Source organism: Aplysia californica, unplaced genomic scaffold, assembly GCF_000002075.1.
Source record: "Aplysia californica isolate F4 #8 unplaced genomic scaffold, AplCal3.0 scaffold00191, whole genome shotgun sequence".
Taxonomy (NCBI): Eukaryota; Metazoa; Mollusca; class Gastropoda; order Aplysiida; family Aplysiidae; genus Aplysia; species Aplysia californica.
Genome location: NW_004797461.1, coordinates 506,890 through 522,504, shown reverse-complemented (window position 1 = coordinate 522,504; position 15,615 = coordinate 506,890). Strand labels below are relative to the sequence as shown.

Below are 15,615 nucleotides of genomic sequence, written 5' to 3'. Positions count from 1 at the left end.
CATGGTGGTATCATGGTAAATTTGAAGCTGAAAACGAATTTAAAGTCAAATTCATATAACTTTCTACTATCTCGTGCTGATTTAAAAATATTTGACGTACTGTAGCTCACATTTCTCGACCTGCGCCCCGCGCAATACCAAATGAAACTGGTCACAGGTGCAGCGATTTTTGACTATTAAACAATTTCTGGGCCAGGTTCCTGCATGTCTTTGCCCCATAAGTGATTAAAATAAAATGAAATCCGCCATACTTTAAAAAAAATTTAAAAATTCAAAACTGCATTCACATATCCTCAGAATAAGCAATTTTTCGCAAAACGCCAAAAATTCAAAAGCACGGCACAAATGAAAACAAAGATATACTGAAACTTCATTGTGATCTATTTTGGATTTTTAAAGATTTGTCTTAAAGTACAGACATTCAACAAACCATTAAATTTTAACGGAAAGAAAACATATCTACACTTAAATTCACAAGACAATTTTATGTTGCATTAAACAAAAATAAAAACATTCATACATTTTCCTAGATTTGATCTACTTGTACATTCAAACTGAGGCAGGTGCGTGTTCTACATCTTCCTCCTTTTTACTTTTTTTTTGTGTGCATTTGTCCACATCTGACCTTTGGCAAAGTATGGCTATTATGGTGCTGACTCATAAAGAACTATAATTTAAAAAAAGTAAAACATACTAGAAACGGAAGTTTACGTTACAAAAAAAGGAAATGGAAAAAAGCATAGTTTGCAACAAATTTATAATTTTCTGATACACCACAGTCAACTTGCAGGCAAAGAGAAAGCTTTTATCATTTGAATCTTTAAATAGATCTGGCTTAGCCTAAAGTGTTAGTCCTTTGAATACAGTGAATTAGATGTCATGAATTGAATATGGTAAAAAACGCCCAGGAAATAAAAATCCATTTTTCAATAATTTATATCGAAACGGAAAGGTTTAGGCCTTGTCTTACACTTTCATAATATGAATATCAGTCACATGAGGATGGGGAAGGTGATTTTTACTCAAAACCACTAAGATAGAAAAATTTGCTAGTTAGAATCAGAAGCTGAGTCAGGATTAACAACTTATGGTCTCTGTTCTTTAAAACAAAAATCTTGGCCAGATCTCAATCATCTACTTTGGAGACAACAACACAGTACAAAAATAAATTCTAAGCAATTAACCTTGTACATGCATGAAGGAAGTCTTTGATGAAAGCATACACACTTCATGAGCTCTAAGTTAAGGCACTTTCTTGTTTTCTGACTCTTACACTATTTATATCCTCGCACTGCACATACCAGGTCCTGAAGGGTAAATGCTATTCTTTCCAGCAGTTTGTGTTGTTTTAGTAAGGTTTCATGGCGCTCGAAACTCCTGCAGTGCATAACTACAATTTTGAAAGAGTCAAGGAATTAATAGGCTTTAAAAACTAATAAAATCACATTTGAATAAAAAATTGTTTTTTTTTGTCTTTTAAAAAAATGAAGGCAGGAGATTCTCCAAGTTTGCACATATTCCAGTGAACATAAATTTGTTGTCAACTCTGAAAAGGAGCATAATTGAAATACTTTAGAGGTCATAAAAATCTTAATTTCACAACACAACAATTACTAAAACACGGCCGAGACCAAACAAAATAATCTCAGGTGCGATAATACGATATTTTCAATCAAAACGACCAAAACATACAACAAAACAGATATGCAATCTGGTCCATCACATAACAACAAAGGTTTTCCAGGAGTTACCCTAGGGAAAAAACCCAGAGAACAGGCACAGGTAGTATCAGTGGGTGACATAAAATTGTAACTCAGGGAAACGCATGGTCCAAAATGCTCCATTCAGACTTTTAACTGAGCAAGCAACATGTTTCTACAGCGCAATCTTCAATAGGTGTCATTTAAATACAGTCCAACGGCCACCTGTCATAGTATTGGCAGACACCAGGCCTTGGCAGCTATTTTGTCGCTTTAAATGACAGGATATTCACAGAGGTGACAGAGAATCATAATACTTCCACTAGCTGGCTTTTTTATACTACAGAAATGTTGACCTCGAACAGTTTGTGCAGTCTATAAATATTTTGTTATCACTTGGTTCTTCTACAAAATCGAAACAGCAGCAGATCTTCATCTGGTCACATACTCAGACAGTAAAACCCAGTTAATATCAGTTCCCAAAAACGTCAACTTGGAAAAAGCTTCATGTTCAATGTACTTACTCCTGGCAAGTGCCTGTGCAAGTTCAGCTGATGTTAACACTTTCAGACCTCAACAAAGCACCATCAGCAAAACCAATGAACCATGGAATTTTGCGAGTCACACAACTGAACAATGACCAATGAATAATCAATAATAATAATAATAATAATAATAATAATGATGCAGATAATACATTTCTGTAGCTCCCACTCCCCTACAATACAGCTCTAGGGCCTTTACAACACCTTTTTAAACACAAAATAAACGTGCATGAACATGCATACATAATACATGTTCTTTACATAAAGGCTAACACATGAGCAGACATTCATACTATCACAGCATAATCGATAACGATATGCATATCACATTATAAACAGAGTACTATGAATAAGAAAGACAAACTATTTAGAGGGCATAAAATGAAGTATGTTGTTAAATGAATTTTAAATTTTTTCTCCGACTTTGTATCCCTCCAATGTTGTGGAGAGAGAGAGAAAGTCCCAGACAGATGGAGATAGATGAGAAAAGGGCCTCCCGGCGACTTTTTCACCTCCTGTCCTAGGTGCTCTCATCACAATAGAGACTGATCTTCTGATCTCAGAGATCTTGGAGGAAAATACATTTGAATGAGGTTGTTTAAATGCATGTGGGCTTTATTGTAAACACATTTATGGCAAAAGACAATATTGTAAGTAATTCTAGCTGTTGTTGTGAGCCAATGGAGTTTTTTTTCTTAAAACATGGGTGATATAATGGTTGTTCTTCCTCTTTTATAATATAATCAAGAAATCAGTCACCAGTTCCCAGTGGCAAAGATAGTGTGACAAAGTATGCCAGTCATTTATACATTGTCTGTTGCCAAAAAACCCCCAATTATAAGTCTCACTTGTTTCTTGTGGGACGAATTTACAACTGAAAAGAAGCATGGCTTAAAATATTCAAAACACTGGGTGTACAAGAGCTATAGTTCATCCTGTAATTATGTAATTTTCTGAACTTGAAGCTTATTTCAAATGTAAAATGGGAGAGAGCTTTGAAAGAAAGAATAAAGCTAATAAATTCTTCAAAACTATTATAATATTTTGTAATGATATTTCAATGTCTGAAAGATGTGTATATTACAAAAAGTAAGTATAATATCAAGAGATTCTGAAATCCTGACATCTTCAGAATAATCAGATTCTGCAGCACAAAACACACTATAATGTAAGACCATTAACTCTTTTGATGAAAAATGGTCCGTTTTTCCCCTGCCTAGGAATAGAAAAGCAGAAGCAATGTGTGTAAAACGATGTCTATCTTATAATAATCATGGTCTTTGTTTCCTCCTTGAAGCCCTGATGCATTTATGCGCAAAGGTAGAAAAATAAACTTGACTTTACTAGTTGGGAAGTAACAGAAACATTTTAAAGGTGAATACAATACACCAGTAACAAAATGGAGGTAATTATAATTTACTTTCACAATGTATGAATTAATAATTGACAATATCTAGGAGTAGATAGTCTTAGACTATAGTGTTTTAACAAATACAACAGTAAGAGGTATTCAAGTCTTCAGCTCAGTTCATCAATGAGTTGCTGAAAGTCGGTCACAAACCAGTGAGAGTTGTCTCGGACTTTTTCACGTATCACATTGCCTCCATAGCCAATGAAGGCATCCTGTCACAGAAATAAGAAAAAACCCCCAATAACTTTGAGTTTGTTTGAGAAACAAAGAAGCATACCAAAATATATACAGTCGAACCTGTTTCTAAAGACCACCACCTGTCCAAGACAATCACCTGAGCAAATTACCAGTTTCCACATCCCCCCAGGATTTTTGTTTTATATTACAATTCATAATAACACTGTCCAAGAAGACCCCTTTTCCAAGATGACCACTTTTCTCTTTGACAATGGGTTGTTGTCTTGGACAGGTTCGGCTGTATACCATTCAGTGTTGAAGAGGAAAAAAACAAAAAAAAAAACAAAAGGGAAAAAAAAGGGATTTACCAATGGCATCCTCTAAAAAACCAAACCCCAACACACTTACAACCTTGTGTAAACAAACAGGTCATTTTGGGTCTACATAGTTGAGGTGAAAATGTGTGTGGCTCCGACAAAACCCTTCACATGGTGCAAATTTTCAAAATGGACTTTTTTGCATGTTTTGAAAGACACATCTTTCCTGAGCATTTTAAACTTTATTTGAATGCAATTGGAACATTCTGTGAAAAGTCATGGCATTTAAAAGTGCACAGGGGTCTGAAGGCGAAGTTTTGAGAAAACAGGTTTAGTTTTGTTTACTAAACTAAAAGCTTGAAGTAGGAAGAACAAAATTAATCTTGTCTGTTCCAACAAAGCTGTTAATATAACAAACTATCAAACTTGCATAAACCAAGCCATCAATAGTTTTGGGCGAACATATTTTCAACTTGAGTAGGTAGCTTCCCTTTTTTATTATTTACCACACTGCTTGCTTCATTAAAATAAAAAATGACACACACATGAACATATAATACCTATATCCAGTATTTCAACTTAATTCTTTTGAAACACAATTTAAGCTGTATGTCTAATGTTAACTTCAAATGCTCCTTTCAACCCTTTTTTCAAGGGATACCTTCACTCAGAGCACAAGAAAAAAAAAGACAACTATGATAATGTGTCCAAGTTCTCCACTATTTTGAGGCAGTTCAAATTTAAGCAAGAAAAGAAATACATAAAGAGTTAAGGGCAATGTTGACAGGACAATAAAAAGAATGCTCTAAAGCAGACTGAACATTTTCGAATTTTTCCCTAAAACTTTTGAAAAGACAAGAAGTTTTAATAGAAAGTCAACTCACGGCTGGAGGAACAGCTTCCATATCTGTCGCCCCGTCACCGATCATGATCATTGTGTTCAGATCATACTTCCTTTTGATCACACCGACTACACGTGGTTTTCCGCCAGATTCAGATGTAGGCTCATCCAGGTCAAACCCTGCATAGCTCCCATCTGTTCACACATAGAAAAAGAAAGACAGAGAGGCTATGATTATAATGACCCCTCCCCTCGCTCCTCCTCAAAAGGGAAATTAAAGACAATTCTAATTTTTGCACTGCATGCAGTATCACCTCAGCTTTTAAAAAGAAACCTCAACAGACAGCAAACGACTCCAGTGGTAGAAAAAATATCTAGTATTGAAAATATATAGAAGATGAAAGTAATTTACTCACAAAAGACACCACATAGAAAAAAAGAAAAAGAGCTAGAAAAGCATGACAAAAAGCGAAATGTACAGCTTCAATACATACAATTTGAACTGATAATATCTGCTTTTAATTTCAGTAAGAGTTTTATAACACTTGCAACACAATTAGGTCATATATGAGCCAAAGAGTAGAGGTGATACAAAAGAGTAACAAACACACAAAAAAATGGAGGGGAATAAGGACAACTGATGTTCGCTAGGAAAGAAGAAGCAAACCACACCAGATCACCAGTCAATCACCTACACAATATCTGCAAGAAATGGAGAATATAACATGTACCTTTTCACAACATAGAAAAATGTGTACCTCACTTCACAAGACCATTGCTGCCATGAAAAGAAAAAAGATAAAATCTTGAACTTTATTGTTTCTTTAAAAATAAACTGAGTAAGGATGTAACTACTGATGTAAGATAATACTTTAATCAAATAAAGAATAATGAGAAATCAATACCTTCATTGAAAATAAGTCTGTTTGCATAAACACAATCCAGGGGTATACTGAGCAAGTTCGCAACTGGTGTGATGATGTCACGAAAGCCACCAGAAACTAGAAAAACTTTCTTGTTTGACTGCTGCAACTTGGAAATAAGTTCTCTGGAGAAAAAAACAAACAAACAGTCCCTGTAATATGACACACACTTTCAATTTGTTAACAGTGCAGTTTCAATTTCATATACAAAAGAATTGTTAGTTAACAGTAATAACAGGGCAGTTTCAATTTCATATATATAAAAAAGAATTACTTCAAAATACTCGCGTGCATAGGCACAGACAGCTCAATATTACATACAACAATAAGCCTGAATGCAAGCTATAGAAAAAGCTCCAATTACAATGCTGTTTCAAGCACTTGGGAAAACATTGATCTGTTAGCACAATTCAACTCTCCCCTTTCCCCAGGCCCTTTCCTTTCCACACAGCATCTGACAAATAATACACGTATATCTTTCATAAAATTAGACAAAACTTATGTTGTTTGATGTGTCCGCACAAAAAAGTATATATATGAAACTGAGTTATTACAATACATAAACATCATGTCCAACTGTATCATCACCAATGTGCTCTTTTTGTTTGTTTGTTTAATTAAAAAGAAGCATGTTGACACATTAACAATCATTTGGTGCAGGGTTAAAGTAAGACAGACAGACAGACAGAAACAACAGGGGGAATGAGAAGAAATAGGACCAACCTGTGGCGTCCTCCAACCACCCACACTAGTGTACAATAGTAGGCCCACTTAATTCTCGAGCCATGTCTATTGATGGATTATGGTGACATGTCACGCTGTTGTTACCAAAGCATGAAGACAATGCGTTATTTTTCTTTTCAAGATTTAAATAAAAGACAGAAAGTGCACACTACAACAGTAATAAGTTTGAAATGATAAGTGACATTTCATCGTGTCAAATTGCTTTGAAGGCATGCTTTGTCATTAGTCTTTTATTTTTTTCCATTCACATGTTGCCATATATGGTATAAAGATGGTAGCCATTTAAAAAGAGAAAGAATCACACTATGATACACATGAATAATAATAATAATAATAATAATAGATAGCATTTGTATAGCGCATATCCCCGCTCAACAGCAGGCTCTATGCGCTTTACACTATATTATTACCCCAGCAGACCATAGAACACTCCGAAACATTCTCAGCTTCCCGGGAAGCATACAATGCGAGCAGCCGATTAAGCGCTCAAACACTAACAAACTGACAAGATCTTTCGCTGTCTATAGCCGGGTACCCATTCCCACCTGGGTGAAGTGAGGAAAATTCGTGTAAAGTGCCTTTCCCAAGGACACAACGTCGGGCCCTTGACGGGATTCGAACCCACGACCTTACGGTTGCGAGTCCGAGAGCCTAACCACTAGGCCACCGACGCCGAATAGTAAGACAGATATAGGACATTCGTTGGGGCTTTGTGCTTCTTCTATGAGAATGGACCCCCCCCCCCCCAAACCAGTGTATGTAAGTGTTTTAAAAAAAAAAGAGCTTACGTGATTCTTGGGCTAAGTTTAGGGGGATGTGAAGCTATAAAGTCTGACAGATGCTGTTGTGATGGTTTCACAATGTTGAGTCGTTGTTGCAAGGCTTCTCTGAAGGAGACACCACCGCCCATGGCTTTCTTGGTCCTGAAACAGGAATCAATCATTTAGTTTAGTTTGAGTTTTACGGCACTCGCAACTGCATAAGGAATCAATCATTATCACATAAGACCAAGTAGTACTGTGGGCTCAAAGAGATGAAGAGGAACAGATGTCTCATCTCTCTCAGATTGAAATTGAGAAACAGGTCAGCAGTGAAGAGGATACAGGAGAGGTACAGGCAGGGTCCACAGAAGAGACAGAAGCAGCACCCTTGGAAGGATCAATCTCCTGAGTATTTTTATATACTGCCTACAAATACAGTCTAGCAGGCACATAGCAAACACTCACATGACGAAACGTGTAAATAGAAAACAAAATTTCAGATCTCCATTTTTTTCCTTATACATATACATGATGTATATTCTTTACAAGTATTTAAAACACACACACAGCGAAATTCATACACAATGAAAAAATGTCCATATCCCGCCTATTTCACTATATGCAATCTAGATTCTATTAATGATTAGCTTCCAGATTGTACTTTTTAAACGGACCAAGAAACGATGGTGCGTTTTTCACTTACCATTCAGCCACTTGAGATCCTACCCCACAAAAGTTAGCAAGCTCATCCAAGCCTTCATCACAGCACACAGTGGAGTCTACATCAAAGCATACAGCATCTGCAGACCTCCACAAACGCTTAACCTCAGCCTCAGAAGACATTTTGTTTTTTACCTCAAGACCTGTAGATAAAAGAGAAACATCTTGTATCAGACCAAAGTTTGTATTCCACATCACCAGATAGGAGGAATAGTCGAAGGTACAGCTGAACCTGTCTAAGGCGGAATCGCAAGGGAGCCAGAAAAAAATTCTGTCCTGGACAAGGGAATATAGGAAGGAGGAGGTGGAGGCCCAGCTGGTAGGATCAAGGGTCGCCTGTCCAGCCAGCAAGCAATGGTCAAAACTTCACACTCCTCAAAAGCTATCCTCTGATAACTGCACATGTCCTTTTTATTCACTGCAGCCAGCACTTGCATTTCATAGGACAACTGTTTGACCCATCAAAAACAAGCAACATTTGAACATCTCCTTTGTTTCCACCCTGAGCCCCATCCATCGGTGAAACAAGTACAGTCAACCAATGCCACCCCTCCCATGCATGTAACAACGATTTGAGGAACTTCTTCCTTGGCTGGCCGTACACAATCAGGGTGGCAAGCATCTTTTGCCTTTGGCTACTCATGAAAGTTTCCATGCTGGAGCGCCACTCGAGCACTTTCACAGGCACTCGTAAGATTTCATACCCACACCACCTTGACTATCTACACTGCTAGAGTTCACACAGAGGAGGTAAAATCTACAAGGGCTGTACCCCGATAGCAAACCCGCTCGTGCTCGCAAGCCCCTAGTTCAAGTCACAAGCCTCAAATCCCTAGGTCAAATCATCAAATCAAATCACCAGCATGATAAGTTGAGTCTAGCGCAAACTGTAACCTCCTTGGTCTAGTCTAAACTTCCAAGTCCACAGCAACTAGCAATTTGCGAAGCCACTCATGTCAGACCCCCTCATCATCCCCATCCTGCTTGCAATCCACGAAGCCACTTATGTCAGAAAAAGAGAGAGGGGGAGAGTGAGAGATCCCGCCCACAGTGTCACTGCGCAGCGTGGTGCTGTAGTCTGCTCGATTAATCGAAGGCTTGCGCAAGCAGAGGACAGCTGTCAAGTCTCAAATCCTGTCCGCAGCCACAAGTCCCATGATTCACACAGTAGCCTACTGCTTTGCGCTAGCCCTAGTGAATTGTCCCACGACCAGCTCAAAACCTGACCTGCTGACTTGTGCTTTCTCGCTGTAGCAGCGAGTGGCAGGCAGCAGGACCGCTCGCTGTGTTCAAACAGCAGGACCACTCTCTGTGTGAACTTTGAACCGTGGAGGAAGGGATAGGCTGGGCTTGTTTTGGTGCAAGACGTAGAGAGTTGAAGTTATTTTCAACTTCCCGCCGTTGATCAGCTAAGCGAGTGGATAAGTGAGAGGGAGTGTAGTAACAGAGACCTAGGTTTCTGGTAGTAATAAAGAATAAGTAGACTTAGGTTACATACATACATACGATACAAAAGCCAATCATCAGAACGACCCCTGCAGTTTTCCATTCTAGGGTAATAATCTATTTTGTAAATGTGTTACACTCACAGTTACATAATACAGAACATTTAGGAGACGGGCTAGGCCTACTTCAACCCAATGTCAGGACCCACCTGGGCTGAGAGGGAACAACGCCCAAGCAGAAAGACAGAGACTCTCAGTAAAAATTTCTCCCCATACGGGAATCGAACTGACGTCTTTTGCGTGTGACGATGAAGCGCTTGGCTCGTGCATATATATTAAAAATAAACAGGCCTTAACATCGTAAGAATAGCCGATCCAATATTAATTTAAGTGCACTGAATAGAGCTTTTTGTTTTTTACAACCGAACTATGAAAAAAACCCAAACGATCTTGCACTTTTGGTGCAAGCCTCTCACTGCAAATAACCAAAGAATCTTCTGAATTTTGTGAGTCCACAGCCACGAAGGTTCGCTGCGTCACGACACAGTACAGCAGGACTGTCCGCGAGTCACAACTCCCCGGAAGTTCCCCCCCGGTGCTTTGGACCAATCCAGGGGGGCCTGCCCCCGAGGTAAAAGGAAATCTGGGGGGTTGCAGAAGGGCATGCCCCCCTGTTTTAACCCATAATTTGATATTTTAGAGACTTTAGATTTGAAATTTTGGTATTTTTTTACTTTCCCTCCCGTCTCACACTCAGCTACCAGTTGTCTATTTTCTACTAAATATTGATGCGCTGAACACGAATATCAACTTCATTTCCGTCGCAAATTAATAGATTTTTGAAATATTTGATTGTTTTTCACCGAGATAGACATGCTTTGGACCAATCCGGGGGTTCCAGGGGGGCCTGCCCCACTGGGGTAAAAGAAAATCTGGGGGGTTACTGTTTTTACACCCATAATTTGATATTTTACAGTTAGATTTGAAATTGTCTTGAAAATAATTGATTTGCGACAGTTTTAGTGGCTTTATGTGTGATCTGCAGCAAACAGTTACAGCAGTTTGACCCTTGAAACAGTGCATCTGTGTGCGGGAGTGAAAGTAAAAATTTACCTAAATTTTCCTGAAAATAATTGATTTTCGACAGTTTTAGTGGCTTTATGTGAGATCTGTAAACAGAAGGTCAACCTGCAGTTTGACCCACGAAGCAGTGACTGTGTACTGTGTGCGGGAGTGAAAGTAAAAATTTACATTCAGATTTCAAAAGGTATTAACAGTGTATTATTTAAATTTAAATGAGTTGCCCAAAACATTTGTAGTGACTTATATCGCTATAGATCTAGATCTAGATCCAGCAGGCTAAAATATTATAATACTGTCAAAAAAGTAAAATAAATGATGTAACATTCAATGTTACATTGTAACACACACAAGTACTTAGCGGCTCTCTCCGAAGTCCAAATCGAAAAGAGACACAGCTGAAATTATTCTAACATTTATAAAACATCTGCGTCATGGTTGAGAGGGCAACAACCGTACAAGGCCAATTACCATTGCATACATGGCATATAATTACTAATGTTACATACACACAGAAGTCACGGCATCCCAGGCTGTCACTTGTGCCGCAGGACACGATTTAGAAGGGGAAGAACAGTGTTGAACAAATTCAGGACAGAGGGGTCAAACTGAGCACTTACCGATAGCTGCCAGTTTGCAGCGGTTGCAAACCCCCCCCCCCCCCCCTCAAAAACAACCGTGTTTCTAAGTTGTGTAGGCCTATATTATAGTACGAGTTAAAATAGGCTAACTACATTTAATAAATTCATAGCTTTACTAAAACAACATCCTTAACAGTCAAGTCGGGTCTCTGTTTCAGACAAAACGTTAAAACTACTTTATAATTTGCCCGTTTCATGCTTACCCATGTATGCCCAATCACCAAAAGAACGTGTATTAAGTTTTGCACTTCTATTTTTCTCCAAGGTCTGAAGAGAACGGAAAGACCGAGGGTTGGAGGATTGAGCTAAATCGGTGGCTTTTGACGATGGAAAATAACAGCATACGAACAACTGGCGTGGAAATTTAGCGATTGGAAACGGCCTGAATTCCTTCCAAGTGATACCCATTGTAATGCATTCACAATGATCTCTTAACTAGCTAAAGTACTAGTCACAGTGTGCCTAGGCCTATTTTTTAAAAAAGCAATGGAATGACGAATGGAAATTCATTTCTATAAAGAAGTAGTGTTCCTTCGTTTGTTCTTCTGACTCGCTGAGATCAGTGATGATACCTGCCTAGACTAGGAAAAGACGCGGTTGATCTTGGAGTCAAGGGCAAGGTGCCAAAAGTGGGTGAACTTCACACGGTTTATCCTTGCTAGTCGGTTTTCCCGTTTCTAGTTATAGAATTGCTGAGGTAATCAACAGTGGAAAGAACGTAGTCAGGCAATTTCCAGGGGACCATCTTCATCTTGTTCTTCAGGCCTACTTTCATGACAGGAAGGTTACCAACCAGTGTTTCAGCAGACAGTTAATTTGATTTCATGGCAAAAGTGAAAGCTGGCATGTAGCTTTTATGTCATACGTATATTATTATTATATATGTCTGCTTGATGTGTATTTCTGTAATGTATTTGCATTGCATGAATAGAGCGTGCAACAGAAAGGCAGTGCGATTTAAATGAAGACTTTCCCCTTTCCCGTTTAGAATGATTAAAAAAAATTCCTTCAACTTTCTTCACCTGCACGTCAAAACTGACATAGATAGGCCCCTAACCTAGATCTATAATCCCTGGGAACTTGATAGGGCCCACTAGGGCCTTTATAATTTATATCAGAGGCAAAACAACGAAACAAATAATAGGTATACGTTCACCAGTCATTGTGTGTGGTAAAATTCTCTTCATCGTTGTGCCGTCCGTGCAAACATAGAAAAGATGAACAACAGAAAGTTTAAAAAAAATTTATACATTTTTTAAATAGGCCCAGATATCTAGATCTACACATGTTTATAAACAATGAAGAGACGTGGGGGTGGGGGGTGGGGGGGGGGGGGAGAATGGTTTCTGGAGCCTACACGTTACCTGCTCTTCCGGACAGACCAAAACAGCCGAGAAAACCCTACCATGAAACAATGAGAATGACTTTTGTTTTTCAGTTTTTCGAGTTTTAAATAAACCCGTAAAAAACGAACAAAAAATATTGAATCTAAATAGATCTACATCAAGTAGCAGTTATTTTGAATCTGGTGTTGAAGGAAGGTACATTGTATGTGCTCTAGCTGTCACTTATTATTAAATCATGGTACCGTAGATTTGTTGTTGTTATTGTGGTTGTTGGGCTTCTTCTTCTTCTTCTTCTTGTGTTAAGAATATATTGCATTGGATTCGAAATTGTCTACGAGATGTAACTGTCACTGTCAGTGGGTGGCATGGTGACTTTGGAAATCACTTGGAGTAATTTGCTATAGATCTAATTTAGAAGACCAAAGGGAAACCATAACATGAGTACTCTATGTAATACATGTGGAAGAGACTGCTGGTAAATTTTAATTCGGACCTCAAGTATCACCATGAGAAGTAAAATCTTTGCAAGGTAGAGTTCAGTTCTCTCCAACTCTTAAAGACCAAAGACGTAATTTCAACGACTGTTTCCTTTATATAGCCTAGTCTCTCCCCTTGCTTGTTGCTGAGTCATATATTCACCTTTGCCCTTTTCCCACCCGCCCCGCTATTGCTGAGTTATCTGTACGTATTTTGTCCTTGTTCCCTCAGCTTTGCAGTGCGAGTCGCTATCTGGGTCTGTATAACCTCCTTGGTCTATGCTGAAATTATATTCAACAGACTTCTTATCACAGTAAACCAACGATCAATGCCAAAAGAAGCTTCCAGTTGATCACGTTTTTTGGAGTGTGAATTAGATCTATCTAAAAAAAAAGTACATTGTAAACCTTTTTCGCTGTGAGAAACTATAGGCTACAACTACTATATATTTCATATTTAGCCTTGGCAAGTCATTGCACGGAATTTGATGAGAAGTAAGTTGATGTTTTACCCTCGACTCTTTTAAGTCTTTTACTAGCTTTTTTTAAAATCGGGGCCGGGAGATCATTGCAATCAAACATTTGCATGTAGTCTAATGTATGTAAAAAATGCGCGTGGGAACGTTCTGTCTCTGTCTGTCTGTCTGTCTGTCTGTCTGTCTGTCTGTCTGTCTGTCTGTCTGTCTCTCTCTCTCTCTCTCTCACACACACACACACACACACACACACACACACACTTGCACTGTAAGTAGGCTTCCAAGGAAGTTGAGGTTGTTTCAGAATGCTCTCAGGTCTGCTGGTGAAAAAAAAGGTGAAATGGTATGGGTTTAACGCCTCTATCAACACTATTAGGTTATTAAGGTGCGGGACCTCCTAGTTTAACGTCCGTCTCCGATAGGACATGCCAAGGGGGAAGTTCGTGTAAAGTGCCTTTCCCAAGGACACAACGCCGGACCGAGCTGAGGCTTGAACCCCCGAACCCGCAATCTCACGATTACGAGTCTATGCTACCGACGCCACCTTCAGGTCTGCTGGGAAAATAGTATATAGAATGTGAAGCGCAGAGAGCTTGCTGTTGAGCGGTGATTTGCGCTATACAAAAATACTATCTATTATCATTATTATTATAATTAAATATTACATTTAAAAGTCAGACTGCCTTTCAGTATCATTATAATATGTGTCTATTATTATTATTATTATTATTATTATTATTATTATTATTATTATTACTATTATTATTATTATTATTATTATAGTATGGGGTTTTACGGCGCTCGCAACTGCATAAGGTCATATGAGTGCGCGAAACAAGTTTGTTTTTCCTCAACAGTTCATTTCTCGGCCTGATACTGGTCAATATTTCTATTCAAAATGGTTAAAACGCTAAAAATCGCTTAAAATTGAGTGTAGATAGACTTAAGATTTAAATTTGAATTTGAAAAAATCTATTTTATAACTTTCCATAAAGGCCAATGGCCTTCATAAAATTCGAAATTCTGTTGGGTACAACGACGGAATTTCTTGCATTTATAATATTTCCTTCGGATCTCTCCAAAGTCATTCGGTTAAATGTGTCTAATAATAAAATATGTGTTGCATCCGACACAGAACGGATTTTCACCTCCCTGGAATTTGTTATTTGTTTTTTGTTTTTTTCAATTGTTCTCCCACAGACTGGAGGTGTACTTTTTGGCTTTATTTTTGAAGTCAGTCTGTGGAAGAGTGTTCATCGTTGATCCCAACAGAATGGATAAGGATTTCTTCGCCAGGTCATCTACCTGCTCGTTTCCTCGGATGCTCGCTCACATGGCTAGGTATCCATGCGAACACGATACCTTTCCCTGTTTCAGTCAAGGCGTGTATCCTTTGTTGTAGCCTAACTATTCTTGGGTGTAGGAGTGTGTTGACAAAGTCAGAAAGGATAAGGAAAGATTTGTTAGGAGAATTTTTTACGGAGTCAAGTGCCACGTCAATGGCAGTGGCCTCCGCAGAGAAAATGGAGGCTTCAGGATGGAGTCTCCATCTGGTGTGTACTGTTTGGAGATCGGGCTAAGGCGCCCACATCATTGTCTTTTTGGGAGCCATCTGTGAAGATAAGCTCCGCACCGGGGTATTTTTCTATAAGTTTTTTGTATTCTGCTTTAAATGTTTTGGTGTTTGGTCTTGCTTTGTCGTGTGTGGTCAGCGGTTAGTCTACTTTTGCCTTGGTGAGGTGCCACGGAGGAAGGTCGGGGAAAAGAAAAGTTGGATGTCTTGTTTGGAAAAGTGTATGTTTTAGAGGTCCTCAAGGATTCTGAGGACGAAGGGTTTGATGAGTTTTTCGTTGTTTTGAAATTTGTTTAAGGTTTCTGGGTTTGTTTTAAAAATGTTGTCGTGTGCTGGGTCCTCTGGTGTTGAGCTCTGTATGTATGTGTATAGTATAAGGTTTTACGGCGCTCGCAACTGCTAAGGTCATATGAGCGCGCGAAACACAAGTTGTTCACCT

The 15,615-nt window shown here is 38.6% G+C and overlaps 1 protein-coding gene across 3 annotated transcripts; it reads right to left on the bottom strand.

Annotated features, from left to right (window-relative positions):
* Nucleotides 1-363: 363 nt before the first annotated feature.
* On the bottom strand, nucleotides 364-11,527 carry LOC101860330 (phosphoserine phosphatase). 3 transcript variants are annotated; one of them, XM_035969884.1, is made up of 6 exons: nucleotides 11,509-11,527; nucleotides 8,123-8,282; nucleotides 7,447-7,581; nucleotides 5,897-6,039; nucleotides 5,035-5,186; nucleotides 364-3,868 (listed from the first exon to the last, which is right to left on the bottom strand). In XM_035969884.1, exons 1-6 carry the CDS (start codon nucleotides 11,510-11,512, stop codon nucleotides 3,764-3,766), a joined length of 699 nt encoding a protein of 232 aa, XP_035825777.1. In that variant the 5' UTR covers nucleotides 11,513-11,527; the 3' UTR covers nucleotides 364-3,763. The 3 variants fall into 3 exon arrangements, with proteins under 3 accessions (XP_035825777.1, XP_005098753.1, XP_035825778.1); XM_005098696.2 differs by lacking the exon at nucleotides 11,509-11,527 and adding an exon at nucleotides 11,174-11,314; XM_035969885.1 differs by lacking the exon at nucleotides 11,509-11,527 and adding an exon at nucleotides 11,178-11,314.
* Nucleotides 11,528-15,615: the final 4,088 nt, after the last annotated feature.

Excerpts from the sequence above, each read along its gene's own strand:
- LOC101860330 (XM_035969884.1), bottom strand. Across the intron at positions 5,187-5,896 it reads CAGACTTATTTTCAATGAAG|ATGGGAGCTATGCAGGGTTT; the intron begins GTATTGATTTCT and ends ATGTGTGAACAG. Across the intron at positions 3,869-5,034 it reads TGGAAGCTGTTCCTCCAGCC|GATGCCTTCATTGGCTATGG; the intron begins GTGAGTTGACTT and ends TTTCTGTGACAG.